Below are 26,384 nucleotides of genomic sequence, written 5' to 3' on the forward strand. Positions count from 1 at the left end.
GGGAGGTGATCCAACAGAATGTGGAATTTATTGAACAATATAATTATTATCACATGCAAGTAAAATATTAAAGATCATTAAAAAAATGGATAGAACAGTACTTTGACAGACAATTGCCAGAAGTTTAAGCTGGGGTTAGAAGAATTCATGCACTTCACCGAAGACGACATTCAGATGGCTAACAAACACATGAAGAAATGCTCAAAATCCCTAGCCCTAAGAGAGATGCAAATTAAAACAACTATGAGATATCATTTCACCCCAGTCAAAATAGCAAAATTTAACAGAACAGCAAGCAACAAATGCTGGCGAGGTTGTGGAGAAACTGGAACCCTGATTCACTGTTGGTGGGAGTGTAAAATGGTGCAACCCCTGTGGAAAGCAGTATGGCGCTTTCTCAAAAAGTTGCAAATAGAGATACCATTTGACCCAGCAATTCCACTACTGGGAATATACCCTGAAGAGACCATAGCTGACATCCAAACAGATATATGCACACCCATGTTCATTGCAGCTTTGTTCACAATAGCAAGGAGTTGGAAACAACCTAAGTGCCCATCAACAAACGAATGGCTAGAGAAGCTGTGGTATATTCGCACAATGGAATACTATGCTGCATTAAAAAACAAGGAACTCATGCAATATTATTCAAAATGGTTGACTCTGGAGAACATTATGCTGAGTGAAATATCCCAGTCACAAAAGGACAAATATTACATGATGCCACTGTTGTAGAATGGGACTGTCCTTGGGGTTAGGGAGACACTGAGTAAGATGGGTTCAATAATGTATACTGCACTGAAGCAGAGGAGGGAGAGAACCGTCTAAAAGAGAGATGTAACTGGGTATTTCTGTCATCACAGGAGACTAGGGCGAGGGCTGCATGGTGGAGGGGACCTTGGGGAGGGTTTGTAAAACAATGAAAGAATCTTTTCTTTTACTTTTCCATAATTTTTGGACTCATGTACTTATAACTTGTTAGTCAAATTTGTGTCTTCTAGGTTGCAACACCCCCATGATACATCTTGAAGGATATGTACATGTACAACCAAGCACAATCAATAAGAGTGCATCTGAATTCCAAAATCAATCTCCATAATAGTCTATGTGTTTCCTACTGCCAAAGGGGCCCTTTAGAGTAGTGAGAGAAGATCTTCACCCTGAAACCCACAGCGTCCCTTTTCAGCAGGAAGTAGCTAAGAGAATACGCCGTCCCCTTTTCCTTATGACTCAGGGTGAAGTCTCTCTCAGGGAGGAGTGATAGGGAATGGCAAAGGATACACTGACAAAGAAGATTAATCAGAACTGGCTTTGACAAGCACTGTGGCATTTGGACAAGAACAAACTGGGAGGAGGGTAAAGAGAATAGTGCAACAATGAATGAGTGGAAGCCCAAAATCTCTGTAAATGTTTATGAAAATTAATAAAATATAATTATAGAAGAAAAAAAAAATAAACAGTTTTCTCCCTCAAAAAAAAAAAAAAAAAAAAAAAGAATTCATGGCACCAGGGATATTGTTGCTGATGTCAGATGGATCTTGGCTGAAAGCAGAGAATATCAGAAGAATGTCTATTTATGTTTTATTGACTATTTGACTGTGTGGATCATAACAAACTACGGTTAACCTTGAGCAGAATGGTAATTCTAGAACATTTAATTATACATATAAGAAATCTATACATAGACCAAGAAGCTGATGTCTGAACAGAATAAGTGAATACTGTATGGTTTCAAATTGGGAAAAGTGTGCATCAGGACTGTATCTTCAATCTATTATCTCTTCAGTCTGTATGCTGAGCAAATCATCTGAGAAGCTGGAGTTTATGATGAACAGTGTGGCATGAGGATTGGAGGAAGGCGCATCAACAACCTTTGTTATGCAGATGACACAAATCTGCTCAATACAGTTTAGTTTACCTTGTTTAGGGAAAGAAGCTTTGATTCTCTAGGAATCTGTGGGAATGTTATAGATAATAGCTAAAACCTAGAAGAGGTGGCATTGTTCACTACAGATTAGTAAATAAACACAAACTCACAGGCTGTCTACCTTGTTTATTTGGTAATCAAACACTGTATAAATCTATGTTGTTGTTTGCCTGTCAAGTCAAGTCCGAACCAACCCATAGTTGACCCTCCAGCTGTTTTTCATGGTACATGGGAGATTGCCCATTCTTCTACAGAACATCTGGCGGATTCAAACCAGGTATGTTTGAGATTGCAGCGCAGCTTCTTACCACTAGGCCACCAAACGAGACCCCAGGATACCCACTCGTGCATCTAAGAGATGTTCCCCAGGTTGCGGGATGGAGAGGGCGGGCGCGCAGAGAGAGGTCTGTGTTGCAGCTGAAACGAGGAATCAGACCTATTCTTAACTGGCTCAACTAAACTTGAATGTGCGCCCTTCCGAAGCCTGGGAGAAGCCCTGGAGAGAAAACGTGCTTTCGGCTGGAGTGGAGCCCAAACTCCTCCCTGCCTCACCCTGAGGTCAGGGTGTGTCTTTCAAAGGAGTAGCCCGCGGCGCCCCGGAACCTCCAATCGCCACCTCCCGGGTTCGCCCGGGACCGGTCGGCGGAACCCGATCACTGTTGCTAAGGGGCGGGCCCGGAAGTGACGCGACTCAGGTTTGTTGACAGCGGAGGCGGCGGTGGCTGCAGGCTCTGAGCCGTAGGAGCCGGATCGGGGGAGGGGCTGAGGCCCTTAGCCAGCACCAGGCGGCCTTCAGCCCCGCAGGCAGCCCTAAGGGCAAGGTAACGGCCACAGGATCCCCTGCCCTCCTGCCCAGGCTCCGGTCCTCAGGATCCCTAGCCCCGCCCTGCCGACCCCTGTCTGCCCCGGCCCCCGGCCCTAGCCCGACGAGGTCTCCTGCTTCTGGAGAAGCTCTAGCCCTGGATTTTCACTGGCCCCATCCAACGCTCCTTCTCACCGACGAAGCATCCTATCCGCTCCCCAACGCTGAAGGCACCCCCATCCCCGGGTAGGTTCCAGCCATAGGATGTACTTGCGTCCTCTCCTGCCTCCAGGGCCTCAGCATCGCCGCTGCAGCCGGTAGTTTAACGTCCATCGCGACCAACGGTGGGAGCGTGCCCTTCTCTACCCACAGGCTTAAGAAACCTGCCTTTATATCCTAGCTCCCTTCCTCCAGAAAGAAAATGACGTCCTGGCGGATGCCCCTCCATAATGGGGAGTCAGATCGATGTAAGGCTGAAAGGGCAGCCTCTGCTCCTCCTACCTGTTGGATGAGCTTAAGTTTTTCCCAGAGCAATTGCTGAGAAGCTCAGGATTCTGGATCTGAGGGATGACAAGATGCAGGAAATTCCAACCTAATGGGAAAGGGGTAGGGTGGGGGCTCAAGGGTGTCAGATAGGAGAGTTGAAAGCAAAACTGCCTTTTCTGGCCACTCCAGCTCTGCTCTTCGGTCAGAGACCAAGATTTCCAGTCTTTGCCTGTGCCTGTCACTGGATTTGTATTTTCTTCTTTAGGTGGGTAGGGGAAGGGGAGTACTTGAGACTTAGGAGAAAATCATCTTTCCCACAGCCTGTTTCTCTACAGGGCTTAAACTGGTTATAATGAGCATGGAAGGTAGCTTTTAAAAGGGGCACAGGAGTCCTCAAGCAGAAGGTTGTTGCCAGGAGTGAGGGACCTCTCAGTTCTTTTATTCATTCAGCAAATAATAGTTTTGGTGGCAATAAGTACTATGGAGAAAAAGAAAGCAAGGAAGGACTATGGGAGGGCCAGAAAGTAGAAGGTGGTGCATGAAGTTGTCTTTTAGTAAGATGATACTGAAGCTGAGATCTGAAGGAGTGAGCCATGTAGCACACTGGTGACAGGACACTGTGGCCAAAAGGCACAAGTAGAGGTCCTTAGGGTAGTAGTTTATTTGTTAAAGGAGAAAATGCGGTTGAAGCGAAATGAAGAAAAGTGATTGAGGAGGTCAGATAACAGTGAGGGCCAAATAATGGTGGGGTTGTCACAGGGGGCTGTCTGTTTGATACTGGGTCATAGGATGTCTAGTGGGGCACCCTTTTAGAGCTTGCTGAAGTGGCCAGTGATTAGAGAAAAATGGCCATTGTGCATTGGCTTTGTGCAAAAGTACCCTTTCCCCAACTCTGCAATGACCATTAATGGACAGGACAGTGTAAGGCACTACAGTGCAATCAGGTCATGTCTCTGATTCCTGGATATAGAGACTTGGCAAGGTACCTTTCTCCACCTCAGGCTTCTTATCTCTAAAACAGGGTTGTTGAGTTGAATGAGATCATGCACTCAGATTCTTAATTCATTATCTGGCAAACAGTAAGTACTCAATGCATCGCAGCTGAGATGAGATGATAAAGAGGGTGATGAACTGTTTCCTTGTGTATCAGCCTCAGATGCATTCCAGCTAGTGATGTCTATTGTCTATGTGGTAAAAGCATTCATCTGCTGACCAGGAGGTCTACAGTTCAAACTTACTAGCTGCTCCAAATGAGACAGATGAGGCAGTTTGTGTCTATAAAGATCTATAGCTTTGGAACTTCTATGGGCAGTTAGCCTTTGTCCTACAAGGCTGCTATTAGCTAGTAAACAAGTTGGAAACCTTCTGACACCCCTCAGTAGTAACAGTATTTACATGTTCCCCAGAAAGAATGTGAGCTTAGTCCTAGCTTTTCCCACCCCCCCCTTGTTAGTAAGCCCACTACCAAATTGGTTCTGGTGATTTGAACTCAGTAGCCTGTAGGACAGAGTAGAACTGACCATAGAGGGTTTTGAGCTTTTTAGCAGAGCTCAGAAAAATCCTCATTCTGCTGTATAAAGTTGGCAAAATAATGGTAATAAAATAAATTGTATTTAGAGAAAAGAATATTCTCTTTTGGGCCTATGCATATGCATGCTTGTTTATTGTATTCTATTATTATGAGACAGCATTTGTCTGTCTGTTTGCTGTACTAGATTAACTCGTGTTGCTGTGCTGCTGAAAGCTATGTCACCAGTATTCCAAGTGCCAGTAGGATCATCAGTGGGTTTCAGCATAGGTTTCAGATAAAGACAAACTAAGAAGCAGGATTTGCTATCTCCTTCTGAAACAACAGGACTTTGAAAAACACTATTAACAGTAGAAGAACACTGTTAGATACAGTGCTGAAGTACAGCCCTCAGATTGGAAGACACTCCAAATGAAGAGGATGGATAGACACAGTGACTGTAACAATGGACTCAAGTATAGCAGAAATGATGAAGATGACACAAGACAAGGCAGGATTCAGATCCCTTGCTCATAGGGTCACTATGGCATATAACAGTATGTTGGGCCTATAATGGGAGAAGGGAACAATTGTGTGACTGATATGCTAGTGGAGACTATTAATCTTGGACATGTCCCACAGAGGCTCAGATTTTGGAACCTGTCATCCTCCAGCAAACAGTACAGTAGTTTTCCCTTTTCACATTTCAGTCAAGACTCTTGTCACTCAGTCCTGGCTACAGGCTGAGCAGAGCAGCTGGGCCAGAGGATCTGAACGTGAACAGAGCACTTAGATGCAAAGCTTTTCTCTCTGGTTCACAGTTTTCTTGTTTATACACTAAGAATGATGGCCTTTCCCCTGGAAACTGAAGGTTACTAAAGAGGGCATAATAAGATACTTGTTGTGAAAGAATTCCATGAGATCTAAACTTTCTACAAAGGGAAAGAATAGTCCTTAGAATCATTACCACCACTAGGATTCTGCAGACACGTTGTTGGGGGCTACCAGAAAGAAGGCTGTTCTTGGCAGCATGGTTCTTCTCTTGGCTTCAGTAGCAGTTCTTAGTTCCTGCAGTAGGAGGTTAGAGACCCTTTCTGGGTCATGTTGACATTGTGGCTGCAACAGTGAGGAAGCACGGCAGATACTGCAAGGATGATAAGGATGGGGAATGGTTTTATTCTCTTGTCTGTAGGGTCACTGTGAAATGTAGCCAACTCCACGGCACCAGGCAACAGTATTGGATGTTGGTTTTGGGACTAAAGTCCTACGTTTCATTCAGTCATTGGAACTGATTTTCTAGCTTCAGAAATGAACAGTAGGATCTCTCTAAGAATTAGTCTTGGCACATCACGCTTCTTCACAATAATTGGTTACTACTTTTCTGCCATTATTTTACAGCCTCTTCTCAGCAACCTGATGAGGTAATGGCACCATATGCAATATATTGATGCATAAGGACACTGGTGGTTTTTGAAACTGATCGTTATTGGCTGAGGACCTCACAGAGCTGAGGCTCCTTTACCTGCAAATAACTAGAAACCTGAAGCTTACCCAAGGTCCTTGCCCTCAGAAAATTTCTAGACTTAGGGTAAAAAGTGAGATGTATTTACAGCAATAACTGAACTTCTGTGCTCAGTGCCTGAGAACATTCATAGTTGCAGAAAGATATGGAGCTACAGAAGGACTTGGTGGAAAGGTTTCTGTTAATAGCCTGCTGAGACATAACCTGCTGGTAAAGAACTTGAGCATCAGAGTCAGGTATTTATGGGAGAACTTTGGGCTAGTTGTTGTACATCTCTGAGCCCTAGTATCTTGTGAAAAACCAAATACTAATACTTCCCTCAGAGGTATTATGAAGGATCATGAAGGCCAGTGAAAGAGAGGACCCTCAATGAGATGGATTGGTGCTCAGTGGTTGTTTTTGTGGTGATTATTAGGTGCTGTCAAGCACAACTCACAACTATCCTGTGAACAAAAGATCTGAACCCTGTCCTATCTTGTGCCATCCTCTTTATTATAAAATTGGCAAGAAAAGAACCCCCACTGTCTGACTTGTACCTTACCCAGCATCTCTATGCCTTGAGTGATACACACTCTTCCCTCATTCTGTCCCTACTTCTTAACATAATCCACCCTGTGGGTTTAGTCCCTGTAGGCTCTTCAGGCCAGGCAACAGGATGCCCTCTGACCCTCACCTCTGCTTCTGGGAGACTCCCAGAGCTTTGCCTGACTTCATAGCAGTCTGCCCCCAGTCTCTGGTCTGTGATCTCCCTCCTGGAAAGCATCCAACCTCTGTAAATAGAGCATTTGTTTGGGTTCCCTACCTCCAGCTTCTGGGTTAATATTTTATAGGGTGGGCCCAACTCCAAAGGCTTCTGGTTCCTTCAGTCTATCTAATGCCGGGGTGTCAGGATGTGGGTGCCACCCCGATGCTGCCTCCTCTGGACCTATTTCCCTTTTCCTTCATTGGATGGACAGAAGACTGAGGAGTTCAGCAAGAAGCATTGGTTTAATGTTGGTGTCTCTGGTTAATTGTTTTATCTTTTCTTAAGAATTGTGTAAGCCTTGGGGTCCTGATCAGAAAATGGGGTACCAGTCTCCACCTCACAAAGCTATAATGAAGTATTCAGGCAAAAGGAAACTTTTCCTGTTAAATACAGGGCACAGGTTGGGCACGAAGTTACAGGACTGTGCAAAGAGAGTTCCTGTCCTCCCAGAGCTCACTGCCAGGGAGGACAAATTATTTCACAAATGACAAATTTTTTTAGAAGAACAGAGTCCTAGGAAAGGCTGTTTTGATGCTTAAATAAGAGAATGTGTGAAATAAAGTCTGCATGGCGTTTAGCACCACGTCTGGAAGCAGCTGCATGGTGGCGGCTCTGTGGTGGCGCCCGTGGTGGCTGCTGTTCTCTCCCCACTGCCCTTCCCCCAGGATGTCGTAAGCTCACAATGGATCCAATTTTTAAAGCATCTACAAGAACAAGGAGAGAGAAAGACACAGGGTTCTCACTGTGTGGTGTTCTGTCAGAATGAGAGTTCCCTCTGTCCTCATTTACCAGAATTCCAGATGGCTGGTGCGTGCCACGAGCACGAGGGTCCTTAGTGGGTAGAATGGGTAGAGATGGGCTGCCTCTGGCCTATGCCAGGTACTGTTAGATAGATGTGGCACAAGTAGCGGGGAGTTCCAGTCCCCAGGTCTCTCTCTTCCTTGTTGCCAGGATAAAGGCAGCTCCTTCCTCCTCTAGCTGACCCCAGCCCCCAGCCCCAGGCAGCAGATTTGGCACTGCGAAAGAAAGGTTAGCAGATGGTGCTGTCTGCCTGATTTGTCTTTGGGGGAGGCTTTGGCGACCTTGACAGCTGGCATGACAGGGTAGGGCAGAACAGCTACCTGAGTAGCTGGACTTGGCGTGACAGGAAAGGCAAAGCGGGAGTGGCCTTCTCTCTCACTCAGAGCCATGCCCCTTCATCTGCAGTCAGTGAGGACTCCGCTGTGTCCAGTGGACGGGAGGAACAAGAGCCAAGTGGCCCAGGTGCTGTGCATGGCACAGTCTGCAAGCCCCTAGTTATTCCTTCAGTAGGCATTCGCTGGGCCCCTACCATGTGTCAGCCCCCACACTGGGTACTGAATTCTTTGTTGGGTTATTCAGCAAATAGTCATAGCTTTTGGATCATGATGCCTTTGTCCCACACACCCTCTCTCCTCATAGTCTTTCTACATTTCTTCCTTCTCTGGTGCACCTTCTCCTTTACTTTCTAATGCCAGAGTTAGCTGTGATGCATCCTGTGTCTTGCCTAAAAATGTCACTTCCAAGGAAACCTTTGACTCTCTAGTCCAGGACAACTCCTTTAGAATTAGCCCCTAGAGCTCTGAGTACCTCCTTCAGAACACTGGTCCCCTTATAAGAATGTGAATATACATTTGTGTATGATTCTGTTTTGCTCCATAGCCATATGCTCCCTGAGGGAATGACGGGTCTAGTATGCTTACCATTATACTCAGCTCAATAAAGAGTTAGTGAATGAACATACAAATGAGCAGGGATGTAAGAACAAGGCCAGCCTAGCTCCTACTCATCTCAGGGCTGGCTGATCAACGAGAAAGACAATGAAACAAACATCAGTACAGAGTGCTGGCGTGGACCCCCTGAGGGTGTCCAGCAGGAGCATCTGGGCATCTGGGGAGTGCTGGGGTGGGCCCTGTGAGGGGGTACAGAAGGAGCATCCGGGCATATCCCCTTCCCAGAGGAGGTGACACTGACTCTGGGAACAGAGGGTATGTAAGTGGTTACCATCAACACAATTCCAAGTCGGTTCCATGCATCAGAATAGTACTGTGCTCCAGAGAGTTTTCTTTGATGGTTTTTAAATTAACACACCAAGCCTTTCTCCCAAGGTGTCTCTAAGTGAACCTACAACCTTTTGGTTAGAGGCCAAATATGTTAATTGCACTGTGTTTGAATTCCTAAGGGTGAGCAGACATTAGCTTAGTGAAAAGAAGAGAGTTCAAAGATTGTATGGGCAGGCAGGCACTGAATGTTTCCTAGAGAAGGTACACAAATGCGTATTTTGAGTGTGGCAATATTTAGAGTCAAAAATAATAATCAGTTTCATTTGGATTGTGTCAGTTAAAAGTGAACAGACCGATCAAAGGCTGAAGGTGACCCACTGTATATGATGTGTTTCTAGTGTAATAAAGGAAGTCAGGCCACCTGGAGTAGGAGTCAGTGGAGATCAAGTACACGGGTTCCAGTTCTGGAGATTGGAATGGCTGGTAAAAGATTGGACTGGTTGATTTTGAGCAGGGTGAACTCTGCCAGTGGTGTTCTGACTCAAGTTTCTTCATCAAGAGAAATTGCTTGGGCTTACTAGATCTGGCAGTGGATGAAGCAAAGGAAAGCTATGTGTCCAGGGCCCAGGGGTCCTGTTTATTGGATTTCCCTCAAGAGTCATGTTTCCTGTGGATAGCTAGCATATTGAGCACTGTGGGAATGCCAGACCTGGGAGCACAGTGCTGGAGCTGGGTTAAGATAGACCTGGCTCTATTTGGGGGCCAGAGTTGCAGAGATCAGAAAGGATGATTATAATAACAATTCATTGCCATCAAGTTGGAACAGACACGTAGCTGACCCTCTGTTGATTTTCCAGGGTTGTATACCATTCAGAAGGAGACAGCCCTTCTTTCTCCCTCCAAGCTGCCCGTGGGTTTGAATTGCCAGAGAGGTGCTGGCCCTGGGTTAGTAGTTTCTGGAATGTGCCATGAGAGCTCCTTAACACATTGCCACAAATGACGGCAAATGTGTTTCTAAGCATGGTCATCAGTTTAAAAAGTGTGCGGCAACATGTTAATAGCAATAGCTGCCTTTCATTGAGCTCTTAGATCTTGAACTCAGAACTGGTTGACCTCAAAGCCCACAATGCTCTATGGATTTCCTGAGCAGCCTGGAAGACCTCCATCCATGTGGAGAATAAGAAGCTAGGGGCAATGCTAGACCATAAACTCCTTCAGAGCACCCTAAGAGAATCAAAGACCAGATTCAAATCTCAATTTGGACAGTCACCCTTTCTAAGTTTCAGTTACCTCACCTGTAAGATGAGATCTTAGCCACCTTTTTTGGGTGTAATTGGTATATGTCAAGCCCAGGACGAAGCTTTTTACATCATTTATTCCAGTAGCTTTGTGATTAAAGTACAGGGTTAGCATCATCGTTTTCTAGATAAAGAAACCAAGGTCCAGAGATGTAATTTACCATCAATGAATTGTGACACTGAGTTGGAACATCGATGTCTGATCACAGAGTCTACACTTGTTAAACTCTCTTTGAAGTATGGCATATGGCTCACAAAATATAAGTGAATTTTCACCAATGAACGTACCTGTCACAGCACTCCCCAGAGCCCCCTCTTCTGCCTTCTAATTACTGCTTCCCTGTCAGAGTAATCACTACTCTGATTCTAACACCTTTAGGTTAGTTTTGCCCCTTCTTGTCTCCCACAAACCTCCCTTATAAACCTAGTAGAGAAGAGTTTGGGATTAGTTCCTGACTGTCCTTGCTTCTATTAAGAGTTGATTGTTTTCTTTCTTATTCTCCCAATTTTAACATGAAAAATTGGTTTTCATTATTTTAGCCATTTAGCTTCAGGGTCAGTGAAGTTATCACTTGGCTGGATTCTGGGTCCCTTCTGAACACCTGTCTAGGCAATTTTCCTAGCTTTTTATTAAATTGTAGTGTGCATTTTTTAAAGTTTACACATCATGTGTGTATAATTCCATGTATTTTTACAAAGAGAACATACCTGTAACTCTGCCACTCAAGTGAAGGACTAAAAGCTTATCAGTACCAGCAACCCCCTCTCATGCACCTCTCTTAATCACCTCCTTTCCTAAGTAACCTTAGTCCTGACTTTGTCTCCCACAGGAGAACCCACTTAGTGACTCTCTAGGACAGTGTAGAACTGCCCCGTAGGGTTCCCAAAGTTGTAAATCTTTATGGAGGCAGACCGCCATATTCTTCACCCAACGAGCAGCTCGTGGGTTCAAACTAGTAACCTTAAGGGTAGCAACCAAGGGTATCGCCACACATGACACTTTTTTTTTCACACATTACACTTTTAACTGTTTTGTTTTTTTAAATTTAAGAGAGTAATATATAAACAAATTGACACAATATATACTCTTGGTATCTGGCTTCTCTCACTAAGCATTTGTGAGAATCATTCATATTGTCATTTTAACAGTAGTTAATTCCTGTTGCTGTGTAGTAAGGAGCAGCCATGGTATCTAGGGACATTTGGGTCATTTGGTATAAAGGAGTCCATAAAGATAGTCTATGTGGGTGAGTAGCACCTGAGGTTTAACTGTGAGTAGCTTTCTGTGATACAACTATTGGTCTCTTTCTGTCTGGAGTCAAAGAGTGAAAAGAAAAAAAAAAGAAGTTTCAAGGAAACAGTTGGTCCACAGGATTAATGGACCACATAAACCGCAGCCTCCAGTAATCTGAGACCAGAAGTGGTGCCGAGCCATCACTACTAACTGCTCTGCGAGTGGGAGAAAAATGTAGAACAAGATTAAAAATTAAAAAAAAGAATAGACATAATGGTCTGATAGAGACTGATGGAGCTCCCAATTCTATGACTTTTAGATTTTCTTCAAAACTGGAACTCAGCCTGCTGCCAAGGATCACTTTTCAGCTAAACAATAGACAAGCCTGTAAAACAATAGGAAAAGGAGCTCTGGTGGCCTGGTGGCAAGAAGCTGTGCTACAATCCCAAAGGCACACTGTTCAAATCCATTAGCTGCTCTATAGGAGAAGGATGAGCCATCTCCTCCCATGCAGTTTACTACCTCTGAAAACCCACTGGAGAGTCAAGGTATTCAATACCAACAGCCCCACCTCTACTACCACCAACCTTGTTCCAAGAATTAATTAAACAAACCCAAGTAGTAGAAACAGGCCATATTCTTCCCAGTTTCATGCTATGTGTCAGAGAGCCGAACAGTGACTAGGGGTGATAGAAAGAGAATTGATACCTTTGAGCTGTGGTGTTGGAGAAGAGTGTTGAATATATCATGGACTGCTAAGAGAACAAACAGGTTCACCCTGGAGAGGGTGAAACCGGGCTGCTCCTTGGAGGCAAGGATTCTGAAGCTTCATCTGACATACTTTGGGCATGTAGCAAGGAGGGACCAGTCCTGGGAGAGGGACGTCAAGTTTGGGAGAGTGAAGTGACAGCACAAGAGAGAAGACCCTCGATGAGATAGAGCGATTCAGTGATTGGGTAATCAGAGTACGTATGTCAGAGACAATGAGAGTGGCACAGGATAGAGCAGGGTTTAGGGCTCTTGTACATAGGATCGCTATGAGTTGCAAGTGACTTGATGGCACATAACAACAACAGTTGAAACAGTAGCACCTGTGAAGCAAAAGCACGGCAGTGGCTCAAAAGTAAAGTTTGGAAGTCATGAAGGGGCAGGAAAGATAGGCAAATGGAAATTGGACACCTAGGGAGGGAGTCAGGAGAGTGCTGTTACAGTGAGGGAGTTGCATTCTGATGTCATGAAGCAAAATGTATATGCATTACTGAATGACAAACTAATGAACATATGGTGAAAGCTCCTACTTATCCTCAAAATTCTGCCCCCAGCACAACCATACCTGCCCATATGTTTCATGAAGGCAAATTAAACCTTAGAAAATGCCTCATCCTGGTGATAGGTCAAATCATGAAGAGACCATAGCATATCAAAGAGGAATGAGAGGAGGAGGTATGAGCCCTGGGCCCTAACCCTGCTGAGCCACTGATTCAGCTGTGAGCTCCAGGGCCTCAGTTTCCCTGGAATGAATGGAGCTGACAGTTCTGCCCCATAAGTATGGCTCATATAACTTTTCTTCATTTCCTAGGCCGTAGCTCTTCCAATGGTACTTTGAGTATTAGGGGGTCACTGCTGCCCTTGGGGGCCCCCGAGCTGGAGTGGCTCACCTGCCTACCTCCAGCATGGCCTCCGACACTCCTGAGTCACTGATGGCCCTCTGCACTGACTTCTGCCTGCGCAACCTGGATGGCACCTTGGGATACCTGTTGGATAAGGAGACCCTGAGACTGCATCCAGACATCTTTCTGCCCAGCGAGATCTGTGACCGGCTTGTCAATGAGTGAGCAAGGCCAGCACTGGGACTGGGAGAGGGGGGACGAGGTGTGCAAGGTGTCAGGGTGGGTTATGGATATGGATATGTGAGATGATATGAAAGTATGTGAATATCTGTGGGTGTAGATGATGTATCCGTAACTGTAAAGGTTGGTGTGTTGTTGTTATATGTTGTTGAGTCTGGGTGTACCCATTGGTATTCAAGGAGGAGGTATTCACATAAAGGAATGAGTGTCCCCTTAGTGTTGATACAGCACATGGGTATGTTTAAGTATAAAAGTGAATGTGTTATTTATGTATGTGTATGTATGACAAAAGGCTAATGAGCTTGTACACTGAGAATGGACTCATGAGATTGCTTGCCAGAACTAAGAATAATTGTTCCATGATTTGGGATTGATTCATTCAGAACATCTTTGCATGACCCTTCGAGGGACTTCCCACTGATAGGGGCTCAGAGAAGTTGATATGTGTTCATTGACTCCTGGGAACTCAATGTAGGTGTCTAGAAGAGAAATCATTAGCCCATATAGTTGACAGTGGGAACCTGTGTACAACCTGAGGACAGAGCCAGACTTGTAATAATGTTTTGAGCATCCAGTCTAGTGTTGGCTTAGTAGGCTGACACTTTGCAAATGGGCATTATGTCCATTTTACAGATAAAGAAACTGGGGTTCAGAGTGTTCAGCTTCAAAGCCTTTCCACCAGACAGGATTCTTGCATGAGCTCATACCTCAGTGGGGCTTAACCTGTAGCAGACTGGGAACTCCAAGTCACTTGACTTAATTGTCCTCTTTGTGGTGGTCCTGAGAAGGGTTGATAACGACACTAGAATCAGGTGAAAGATGATGAGTGTGGACATGGGGTTGGAGCCGCTCCTATGACTTGGGGAGGAGAATGCATGATAGGACTTTGCATTTGAAGAGGGTGACTCTGTGTGTGTATGTTATGTTATTGTTGTGTACCATTGAGTTGGAATCAACTCAGCTGACCCTCCAGCGTGTTTTCAGAGGCTGTAAATTGTGCAGGAGGAGATAACCCTTCTTTCTTCTGTGGAGTAGTTGGTGGATTTGAACTGCGTGCTTGTGGGTTGGCAGTACAGCTCCTTATCACGTAGCCACCAGAGCCCCTATTTGTTATAGGAGTATATATAAATATATAGGAAAGAGCCTTGGGATTTGATTTTGATAAGCAGTCCTTTCATCTTCAAGATAGTTATCCAAAGAGCTTACTTTGAAGTTCTAGTTCCTGGGACACCTTCGTCCCAGCACCATCTTGCCTGTGGTGTAGACAGGATCCAGCCAGGAGGAGGATATTGCCGCTGGGTGATCCGGAAGGCTTCTGGGAGGGGAGAGCTTGTTGCTAAATCTTGGAGGTCAGGGGAGGATCCGTTTGCCCCTCTTCCTGAGCCTGGCTTCCCTCCGAGGTATGTGGAGCTGGTCAATGCTGCCTGCAACTTTGAGCCACACGAGAGCTTCTTCAGCCTCTTCTCGGACCCCCGCAGCACCCGGCTCACCCGTATCCACCTCCGGGAAGACCTGGTACAGGACCAGGATCTGGAAGCCATTCGCAAGCAGGTGAGCCCTGGCTTGTCAAGTCACCAGAATGGCATGGGGAGGCTGACCCAGAAAGAATGAACCCGGGATTTGGGGCAGAGCCACTTGCCTTCAGCCTCAGAATCCCCAGACCTTCAGAGTTCTTCCCTGCGGTAAGGCTTAGGGCAGTGGGTGAGCAGAGGTGGTGATGGAGCTGTGCCTGCCACCAGGACTTGGTGGAGCTGTACCTGACCAACTGTGAGAAGCTGTCCGCAAAGAGCCTGCAGACGCTGAGGAGCTTCAGCCACACCCTGGTGTCCCTGAGCCTCTTTGGCTGTGCAAACATCTTCTATGAGGAGGACAACCCAGGGGGCTGTGAAGACGAGTGTCTCGTCAACCCCACCTGCCAGGTGCTGGTTAAGGACTTTACGTTCGAGGGCTTTAGCCGCCTGCGTTTCCTCAACTTGGGCCGCATGATTGATGGCGTCCCTGTAGAGTCCCTGCTGCGGCCACTCAGCTCGCTAGCTGCTTTGGACCTCTCAGGCATTCAGACAAGTGACGCGGCTTTCCTCACCCAGTGGAAAGACAGTCTAGTATCCCTTGTGCTCTACAACATGGACCTCTCAGATGACCACATCCGTGTCATTGTTCAGCTGCACAAGCTGCGGTAAGCTCCTAGTGCAGACTTCACTGGGGCTGGGGGCGTGGGGCTGAGAGGAAAGGAGTGGGTTCTGTCAGTCCCAAAAGGTTCATGCGCAAGCCCCTGGTCAGGCAAAGGGTAAGGATGGAATAGACAGCTGCATTCCTTAAATCAAGTGCTTCACCTGGGCTGGGGCTGCTCAGGGCACCTGGGTTCCAGCAGGGTTTTTTCCCAGAATACCTCGGAGCAGTTGTGGCAGGAATGGGCACCCCCTGCTGTGGACTGAGGGCAGAGGGTCTACCAGACATCCCCGGCTTCTGTCCAGCTCCTGACCTGTGGCCTCACCCTCAACTGTAGACACCTGGACATTTCCCGAGACCGCCTCTCCAGCTACTACAAGTTCAAGCTGACTCGGAAGGTGCTGAGCCTCTTCGTACAGAAGCTGGGAAACCTGCTGTCCCTGGACATCTCTGGCCACATGATCCTAGAGAACTGTAGCATCTCCAAGATGGACGAGGAAGCAGGACAGACCAGGTGGGGCTGTGGGCAGGGAGTTCCTGGGCACTCCCCTTCACGGTTTCCGATGGGGTGTTATGCAACAAGGGTTTGCTCTTTCTGCAAAGGGCTGTTAGCAGCGGTAAAGAAATTAATCAAGCCCTGCCCTCTCAGAGTCCACGTGAGCTAGTAGGGGACAGATAAGTACATAGGTTGTTTTAGTGACTGTGGTTAGGAGAGTACTGTGAGGATCAGGAAGGAGGAAGCAAGTGGCATGGCATCCAAGCTATTCTGATATACTGTAAGTTTTTCAGGCAGAGTGTTCTAGCACCCAGCTGTTGCATGTACAAAGTCTACAAAGAGAGAGAGCATGAGTAGACTGGGAATATAATAGATGCTCAGACTGATAAAAAGCACAGTGTGGGAGTGGTGTTTAAGAAATGAGGTTGGAGATCCTAAAAAGAGATATCAAGTAAATGACTAGCCACCCCTTAGGAAAAGCCATCTTTTGCACTGAACGCAGAACAGCCCCCAGCCACTGACCCCAGTCCCTTCTTTCCTCAGCACTGAGCCTGCCAAAAGCAGCATCATGCCTTTCCGAGCTCTGAAGAGGCCACTACAGTTCCTTGGGCTCTTTGAGACCTCTCTGTGCCGACTCACGCACATTCCGGCCTACAAAGTGAGAGGCAGGGGTAGAAGGGGGAGCCTGGGAAGGGGGTGAAGGCTGAACTTGAAGCCCTGAGATGCCTGCTCTGGGGCTGGAGATCTGGGCTGGGCTTGGGCATCCATTCCGTGGCCTTTTATGGGTTGTTCTGAGTGTGCCCAATCCCCAGGTAAGCGGTGACAAAAATGAGGAGCAGGTGCTGAATGCCATAGAGGCCTACACGGAACACCGGCCTGAGATCACCTCACGGGCCATCAATCTGCTTTTTGACATCGCACGAATTGAGCGCTGCAACCAGCTGTTGCGAGCCCTGAAGGTCAGCCACACCCTCAGGTTCCAGCCCTCATGCTGCACCCTCTGCGTCTCAGGGCAGGAACAGTCCTCCCCCCGAAGAACCAAAGTTCCCCACTCACAATCTCAGAAACGTGCTTTAGCTCTGACCTAATTCTGACCCTACCCTCATGCCTTCTCCACCCAGGGCCCTAGAGCACAACCATGGGCCACCAGAGCCTTGGCCCCACAACTAGTGTCTGCTCCTTCATCCATCCCAATCTCTGCCCTCAAAAAGGCAGGATGGGGTGAGCCCTGCCCTAGCTCAAGGAGCCCTCCCTAATAGGATTTTCCCACCTGGACTCCTGTCCTGTCTCTCTGTAGCTGGTCATCACAGCTCTCAAATGCCACAAGTATGACAAGAACATTCAAGTGACAGGCAGCGCTGCTCTCTTCTACCTGACCAATTCAGAGTACCGCTCAGAGCAGAGTGTCAAGCTGAGGCGGCAGGTCATCCAGGTGGTGCTGAATGGCATGGAATCCTACCAGGAGGTGACGGTGAGCCCCCAACCCACTAAGGTCCTGCATGCTCCAGCCCCATCTGCCCCTTTTCCTGCTTACCCCACACCCCAGCCCCGAACATAGAAGTGCCATGCAAGCACCTTTTTTTCTCACCTGGCTCTGTACTGTCTCCCTCCAACCCTTTTAACCATACTGTCACTCTCACACACCTCATCTGCCCAGTGCCCCCATCATCCACTGCCACCCTCCCCCAGTTAGGCACCTCTTAGAGACCTCAGGGTCTTATTCTGCCCCTGAGTCTATGCTGTCTCTGCAGCCATTCTACCCAGAAATACTGTGCTAGGGATTTATGTTTTTTGATGGCTACCCCTATTATAAAAGTGTTAAAAAATTTTACCAAAAAAAAATTTTTTTACCATAGAAAAATGACCAATACACAAAATGAAGAAAATAGAAACCATCCATAATCCCACCAACTCCCAGAGATAGCCACCATTTATCATGGATAACTCTGAATTTTAGACTGTGCATGTATGTTTAGTAAATGTGATCATACTGTGTGTACTATTTGTGTAACATGGATTTTTAATTCAGGTGTCATAAATGTGAATACCTCCCATATCAACAAATATATTTTGACACTATTTTAAAAGCAATGATTTCTTTCTGAATTGCAGGAGTAAGATACTTGTTGTGTACCATAGAGTCGGCACTGACCCATAGCTGTCCCTCCAGCAGGTTTTCAGAGGCAGTTAATTACATGGGAGATTTTCCATCCTTCTCATGTGGAGCAGCTGGTGGCCTCAAACCCTGTGCCTTTGGGATTGCAGCATAGCTTCTTGCCACTAGGCCACCAGTGATACTTGACACTTTTTTAAAAAATGTGTTGAATAGAAAATGAAAGTCATTCACAATGTCATCTCCCTTCCCCAAGGAAGCTGGTGTTATAAGGGTCTAGTTTCCTAAGTGTTTGTGTCAGCACAGTGAACGGCACTGCTGGAGTGGCCAGTCTGTCAACTCTATACTAGAACTTGGAGGCTGTGGCCAAACATAGTGCTCACTGGGTTTCAGGACAGGAATTGGCCAAATGATGTGTGGCCAACACTAGACCATTGCCCCAGGGTTCAGTTACAGGCAACTTGATGGCACATAACAACATTTCAAATAATGTTCTTCTAACCATATTATATTGCCTTTGGTTCCATTCTTTTATTTTTAAAGCTCGACTTTCAAGAGCAAAGCATATGTGCATTTTTGAAGTATTTGTTATGTGCCCTCTGGAAAGCCTATGTGCTCTGTCCTCCTTCTGCAAGAATGAGAACATCCCCTTCCTCACTGCCTGGCCAACTCTAGGCCTTAAAGCAATTGTTCTTTTTATATTGAAGTTGATTAGATAACTAGGTAAAAGGGATATCTTTTTTTAGAAAAAAAGAAAGCAAAGCAAATACTAGTTGAAAATTCCCAAATTAATAACCTATCAGCAAGACAGCACATTTCATCTCAAGAGGCTGAATAGTGAGCGCATGGGGGAGAGTTCTACCGTATACTTTTTACTGGTTAGGTATATAATATACAACTATATGGAAAGTAGCTGGAAGAAACTACCAAAACTACCAACGCATTTACCTTTGACCCAGATGTTTGAACATGTTACAATAAGTATTGATTTTATAAGTTAAAAAAAATTATCTTTATAGTGGGGCAAATAAAGACAGAAAGTTAGCACTATACACATATTCACACAGTTAATCACAGATGATAGCTTTTAAATTAAATGATTGATGAGTATGGTGAACCTCCAATAGCTAATAAGAAAGAGACGAAGGAAGGAAATTAAATTTGGAGAGGAAAATGCTCAATTCTCTGTAAAACTCAAATTGGTAAGGATATGTGGCATTTAGAGCTCTCATACTCTTCTGGTGGGAATGTAAATTGGTACAGCCACTCTGGAAAACCGTTTGATGCTTAATGAAGTTGGGGGAGCAGAGGTCCCTGGGGAACGAGGACATGTTGCTAGTAAAGACTGTTCCTTGAAAAGGGACATCATGCTTGGAAATGTGAGGAAAGGTCAGCAAGAGAGAGACTTCCAATGAGACGGATTGACACAGTGACCGCAGCTATGGGCTCAAGTGCATCAGAGATGAGGATGGGACAGGGTTCAGGTCAATTTGACCCAACAGCAACAACAATGACTTTGAAGCTATGCATACCTTGTGACCCCACAGCTCCACCCCCAGGCATGTGTGCCCAAGAGAAACCTATACCCATGGATGATCCCAGGATATGTATCTGTGGGAGCCAAAACCTAGTCAGCCCAACCTTCAGTGGAATGGACTAATGAATTTTGGAGAGTCATTATAATAGAATACTATTTTACAATTAAAAAATAAGTGCATTTCCACTTCATGTCACAAGACTGATCTTACCTGTGACTAATCAGAAAGAAATTAGGAGGTAGAAAATCATTCATGCCAGAAGGCAGAGGTAATGCTCATCTTTAGTGGGGAAAGAAGGACTTATGGTCAAGAAGGAACATAAGGGGACATCTAAGTGGTGGTATTTTCTATCCAGGTGGTGGTCATGTGGATGTTCACTCTAGTTTTTAATTTTTCAAATTTTATTATTTTTTGTGTGTACTATCAAATCAGATCTGACTGGTACAGGAGTAGCTTGCCCCTCCTTCTCCAGCAGAGTATCTGGTGGATCCGAACCGCATACCTCTGGGATTGCAGGGATGCTCACTCTATAATTGTAAAACTGAACCTTTTTGCCTCATGTGGTCTTCCATATATGAATATTTTACATTTTTTTCCCAAAACACTCATAGTCTCCTCTTTCAAGAAGCCTTTCTGAAAGACCACAGCTTTGAATGATCTCCTGTTGCTAGAAAGCCCATTGAGGCTAGTTCCCGAGCCTGACCCTGACTGGGTTGCACTTGTCTCCTATCCTCGCCTAGGTTCAGCGGAACTGCTGCCTGACCCTCTGTAACTTCAGCATCCCCGAGGAACTGGAATTCCAGTACCGCCGGGTCAATGAACTCCTGCTGAGCATTCTCAACCCCACACGTCAGGATGAGTCGATTCAGCGTATCGCCGTCCACCTGTGCAATGCCCTGGTGTGTCAGGTGGACAATGACCACAAGGAGGCTGTAGGCAAGATGGGCTTTGTTGTGGTACGTTCACTCCCTCTTCCCTTCTTCCTCCATAGCCTCACTGCCCAGGTCCGTAACCAGTAACTAAAGAATTCTCTCTCACCACACTCCACAACCCTTCCTCACTGAAGGATAATCTCAGAGGGCCCAGGAGAGTATAGAGGGTTTATGCTAAAGCATGGGGATTTAGGCTAGGCCAAAGAAACAATTTCCTAGTAATGAATGTTGCTATAACATTTGTAGAGCCCCTTTACCTAGGACACTATTGTCCTCTCTTAGAAGAACCCACTTTACAAGTCACTCCTGCCTCCTCAGCTAGGCAGAGCACCCTGGTATACCATTTCAGTTGGAATTAAATAGGTATTTGAGGGGTTGTCTTTGTAATGTCAACCTCCAATTCATCGTATGTAGGGGATATATGCCTTGCTAGTTTTTCTCATGATGCCCCCGGTGCTTTCTAGGATAGTGAGGAGATGATAAATATTTACCAAAGGAAGGAAAGAAAGCACGAGGAGAGACTAGAAATCATGTGGTTTCCTTTCATTTTATTGCTGGGTAGACTGACACTGAGGAGGAAGGAAGGAGGATACCCAGTCACACTGGTCATGCCAGATGATACACAGGCCTCCTGGCGCCACATACTAAGGGCCTGTGGAATGAATGTCTTCAAATGGCCTCCCAAATAGATAGATAGATCTAGTCTTGTCAGAACTTTTTTCCAGGAATTGAATCAGTGGTTCTCCATATCCTCCTTCTTGGGTTCCTGGGGGACATGGTAGTTCTTGGGCCCTGGTGCCCCTAGCAGGACCTCTTCTCTACCCACAGACCATGCTGAAGCTGATTCAGAAGAAACTCTTGGACAAGATAGTAAGTCAGTCTTCATGGAGCCATTCTGCATCTCCCTTGCCCTGAGGAGGGACTGGTTTATCCCTGGGAATGTCCATATTTTGTCAGGGGAGCTGCTCTCCAGGTTACGAGGACCCTGCTGGGCCCATACAGGTGAGTAGTGCTGAGCCCTCCCTTCTGTTGCAGTGTGACCAGGTGATGGAGTTTTCTTGGAGTGCCCTGTGGAATATCACAGATGAGACACCTGATAACTGTGAGATGTTCCTCGACTTCAATGGCATGAAGCTCTTCCTGGACTGCCTGAAGGTAGCAGCACAAGCTTCTAGCTGTAGCAGCTGCTTGAACAGACAGGGTCATTCTTTTGTCCCTGGGTTCTCCCCTCAACCACATCCACCAGCATCAAACTCCTGCCATGCCTCCCCCTAAATGGGAACAGATACAATCAGCCTGGGATGTGTTACTAACAAAAACTCCAGAGACCTTCCCTGCATAAGTCAGACAATCTGGATGTGCCTCTCTGGGAGCCCTTCCTAAAGGCCAAACCTAAACCCATGGTCTCAGCCTGCTCGACACTGGCTGGAGTCCACAAGGATGTCAGCTGGACAGAGGACATAATTCTGTCTAGTAGAGGTTCTGTTCATCCGTAAATTCATCCTTTATTTTTCTTGCTCCAGTTTCAAGCTATGAGGATTCCCCTTAAACTGATATTTGGAACTTTGATAAATCAAACCTCCTTTGTTCCATTAATAACTTTATAGGTCAGCTCTCCACTCAGTCTTTATGGCAAGGAGCCTCCACCTTTTATTCTCCTATTGTGTGTGCCCACCATTATCCTAGGTGTGCTGAAAGATGGCAAGTGCCTTTTACATCCATTAGTCCACCTTCAGTGGCCAGACTATGGCCCATAAAGCTTTTAGGTAAAAATACTAGACTCCAAGTTAATGAAATACTAATCGATGTGGCCCCCAATGGCCTTTATTTTTTCCAGGAATTCCCAGAGAAGCAGGAACTGCATCGGAATATGCTGGGACTGCTGGGGAATGTGGCAGAGGTAAAGGAGCTGCGGCCCCAGCTGATGACGTCTCAGTTCATCAGTGTCTTCAGGTAGGAAGCCCTTCCTTCCTTCTTTTGCATTGGCTGCTAGGATGTTCAGAGCTCTAGTCTGTGTTCAGTTGTAACAACTCTTCTTAGCCTTGATTTTTATTACAAATAGCACCTTCCCTCGCTAATGTGGTTTCTGGTTTCAACCATCTATTAAATGTCCTTCTCTAGGTGTACCTTAGGCAACCTCAAAGCCTATTAAAAAGTAATTTGGATAACACACTAGAAATACATACTACCTTTGTCATTTGGCTTTTTAAGTTGGGGTTCAGCGATGGGATCTAGGGACTGAGACTCTACTTTTCTCTTTTCTTCCTGGCAGCAACCTGCTGGAGAGCAAGGCAGATGGGATTGAGGTCTCCTACAACGCCTGTGGTGTCCTCTCCCATATCATGTTTGATGGGCCTGCGGCCTGGGGCATCTGTGAGCCCCAGCGGGAGGAGGTAGAGGAGCGCATGTGGGCAGCCATCCAGAGCTGGGACATCAATTCACGGAGAAATATCAATTACAGGTATGTCCAGGGAGAGTGTGAGGTGGGGGAGAGTGCTGAGCAAAGAGGCCCATTCTGAGCAAAGTCTGGCTGGAGCTCACTGTCTTTTTTCTCGTCTCCTCCTGGTTGTTGAGGTAAAGCTCACATGCATTTAAGAGCATAGGATGCTTGCCTTACGTGTCCAGCTGGGAGCACGTTTCATGCACATCAGTACCTGTATATCCAAAGGCTGCTCCTTACAAATAATTTGAGTAGATACTAGTCTTTTTCATCTAATATGAGAAAGGGAGAAAACAGGGGAAACAAAAAGTTACTCATAATATAATCACTCTCTGAAAGTGTACATCTTATTATTTCACCAAAGACTTTTCTCTTTTCCATGTGCAAATCTGATTACTTTAAATCAAGCTGGCATCAGGCCTTACTATTATTGTGGTTATGTACTGCTGAGTCAGAACCAACTCATAGGTGACCCTCCAGTGGGTTTTCGAAGTCTGTGAATCACACAAGAGGAGCTTGTCTCCTGAAGGCACGAATCCATGAAGGGGGGCAATCTCCTCTTGTGCCAGTCGGATGCAATTCAGCAGGGGGAGGGAGGGGGCAGATTGTCCATCTTTCTCGTGTGGAGCAACTGGTAGAATTGAACCACAGGCCTTTGGATTGTTAGTGCAGCAACTTGCCACTAGGCCACTGGAGCTCTAGACCCTTACTGCAATGTGACTGGATTTCCACTTGCAAGATTTGGGTCTCCCTTGTCATTTTATAATAGCTGAGTCACTTTCCATGTGTCCACAGGCCATCTTGTGCTGATTTAAAATTCCAGTTCAAAATACACATTGGGAGGAATGCTTGTAACTTTGCCCATATTACAGTGACTTTAGTTGAGGAGGAAGGAGATGGAATTACTGAGCCCAAGGGATTCTGTGCATATCCGTCAAGCCTTCAGATCCTGAATCCAGACAGCCCATAAAAGGCCTTGTGAGAAGTGTAGCCACACTTTCTTCTGCCACCCTGCCCCTCCATCCTCCACCAAGCCTGAGTCTCTCCTCTTTGCTGAGGTCCCTGCCTTTCTGTACCACACAGTCGATAACCTTCCTACCCGTTCTATATGTTCGTTCTTTTGACTGTTTCACAAAGGATCTCCCTTTGTGGATCCTGAATTCAGGATGTCATGGTGCTTGAAGGAGGGATAAAAGACCGGATGTCCCATCTCCTTAGCATCCTGCTTGTGATTTGCCTGTAAGACCTTTCAGAGAGGAGACACACTTTACAAGAGAAAACTCCATCACCTCCAAGTAGGCAGCAAAAGTGACCTTCATTTCTCTCCTCACAGGTCTTTTGAGCCAATCCTTCGCCTCCTTCCCCAGGGCATCTCCCCCGTCAGCCAGCACTGGGCAACCTGGGCCCTGTACAACCTTGTGTCTGTCTACCGTGAGTACCCTCTTTGTTCAACACTGGGGAGCACACCAGCTGAAAGCACAGTTGTCCTCAGGGAGTGTCTAGTCCAGGAGGGGGAGCTCTGAGAGAGCTGGTGAAGGCACCTGTGCCTCAGAGCAAAGCCGTTCGTTTTCCAGGATTGGTAGGATGCCCAGAAGCAGCAGGCCTGGCAAGTGGGAAGGCCGATGCGGAATCCCAGATAGCTTGCTTAGTGCTTCTTGCTTCAGTATGAACAAACAAGGCCAGAAGTCCCCGAGCACTGAGGGAAGCTTTCTGCCTGATAGGGCAAGGTCACCCCAAATAAAGGGGAAAATTAACCCCTGAGGAAGTGAACATCAGAGAGAACTTTAAAACAACTGTCAAGTCGATCCTCAAACGTGCACACAGAAGAGCCTGGACTGCCCTTTGCTTGCACAGACAGCTTTAGGGGAGAGGACACGAGATGCAGTAATAAGAGGTTTTGGTAGTAGACAAGGCTTGACTTCCAGTTTGCTTCATGGTGATACAGTGGGTTATGCACTGGGCTACTAATCAGAAAGTCAGGGGTTTAGACCACCAGCTTCTCTGTGGGTAAAAGATGAAGATTTACAGCCTGAGAAACCCTATGGGGAAGTTCTACTCGGACCTGCAAGGTTGCTAGGAGTCAGAATTTGCTCAGTGGCAGTGCACAAGTTGGTTTTGTGGATTTGCTCTCCCTTCCTAGTTAGGTGACTTGAGGCAAGTAATTTAACCTTTCTGTGCCTCAATTTTCCCTTTAAGTAAGGATATCCATAACACTTACAAGTTTGGTGCAGAAAGAAGACAAAGTGTCTGGCACAGCACCTAGACTGTGGGGTCTGCCTCTTCCTGTTAACTGATTGAGTGGGTAAGAATGTAGGCTCTGGAGACCTGAGTTTGAAACCTGGGTCCACTATGTGACTTGGGATGGATTTCTCAGTCTCTCCTTGCTTCAGTAATAACACACACACACACACACAAATATATATATCAAAAACATGGACACCATGGTTCTTGTTAGATAAGACATATAAAGTATGCAGAAGAGAGTTTGGCACATACCAGCTGGCCAATAAACGGCCTTTTTAAAAATTATTGCTGTGAGCTCCCTACTGTAAGGTGGTGGTTGTTTACCATGGAGTCAGAACTGACTTACAGCTGACCCTCCAGTGGGTTTTTAACTCTTTACCTTGAGATGTTGCCCTGAAGCAGCATAGCACAGAGAACCCTGAGCTGGGACTCCACAGACAGGCCTCTAAGGTGATTGTGCACGAATGATTTCCCTCTCTAAACCTTAGAGGGCTCTGGTAGCCGAGGCCATAGGGAGCTGCGCTGCTAAACCCAAAAGCTGAACCTTCTAGTGGTTCGGTTTCACCGGGGCCTCTGTGGGAGAAAGGTGGGCAACCTCCTCCTGCGCACTTTGAGTCTGAATTTATTTCTTCGATAAAGTAAGGCGAGCTCTGCTGGATAAGGAGGGCCAATCTCCTCCTGTAGTAGATGGTACACACACCAAAAATTTAAAAAAAAAAAAGTAAAATGGAAATTTTAAAAATAGCCTCTTTTGCATAGAGCTGTTGGAGGTCTTGTAAGCGACCTGTGTTCTGTCTGTGGAATATAAAGCCCTGGGTGGGAAGCATCAGTGTTCTCTGCCGGAGCATGAACATGAAGTTACCCAGCTGGAGGCTGGTGTTTTCACCTGGCTAACATCTCTTACCTGGCCAGGCACCACAATCTCCTGGTGTTATTTTGTTTCAAATACAAATAACTATAGGACCTAAGATCTGTTGCATCAAACTGCCCAGAGGTAAGCCTTAGAAATCTGTTTTTGGTTTTGTTTTGTGTGTGTGTGTGTGTGTGTGTGTGTGTGTGT

The 26,384-nt window shown here is 46.2% G+C and overlaps 1 protein-coding gene across 1 annotated transcript in view; it reads left to right on the forward strand.

Moving 5' to 3' along the window:
• The first annotated feature begins 2,613 nt into the window (after positions 1-2,613).
• ZER1 (zyg-11 related, cell cycle regulator) overlaps positions 2,614-26,384 on the forward strand; it is a 26,517-nt gene continuing 2,746 nt past the window's right edge. Inside the window, exons 1-14 of the mRNA XM_006892484.1 lie at positions 2,614-2,975; positions 13,122-13,373; positions 14,793-14,943; positions 15,132-15,568; positions 15,899-16,075; positions 16,601-16,715; positions 16,870-17,016; positions 17,355-17,528; positions 20,449-20,664; positions 21,469-21,510; positions 21,676-21,795; positions 22,478-22,593; positions 22,913-23,101; positions 24,414-24,511. Of these exons, the coding sequence (XP_006892546.1) occupies positions 13,216-13,373; positions 14,793-14,943; positions 15,132-15,568; positions 15,899-16,075; positions 16,601-16,715; positions 16,870-17,016; positions 17,355-17,528; positions 20,449-20,664; positions 21,469-21,510; positions 21,676-21,795; positions 22,478-22,593; positions 22,913-23,101; positions 24,414-24,511 (2,140 nt within the window). The 5' untranslated portion in view covers positions 2,614-2,975; positions 13,122-13,215. The remainder of the gene's footprint in view (positions 2,976-13,121; positions 13,374-14,792; positions 14,944-15,131; positions 15,569-15,898; positions 16,076-16,600; positions 16,716-16,869; positions 17,017-17,354; positions 17,529-20,448; positions 20,665-21,468; positions 21,511-21,675; positions 21,796-22,477; positions 22,594-22,912; positions 23,102-24,413; positions 24,512-26,384) is intronic.

Source organism: Elephantulus edwardii, unplaced genomic scaffold (assembly GCF_000299155.1).
Source record: "Elephantulus edwardii isolate Elephantulus edwardi_28Jun2011 unplaced genomic scaffold, EleEdw1.0 scaffold00116, whole genome shotgun sequence".
NCBI classification, from domain to species: domain Eukaryota; kingdom Metazoa; phylum Chordata; class Mammalia; order Macroscelidea; family Macroscelididae; genus Elephantulus; species Elephantulus edwardii.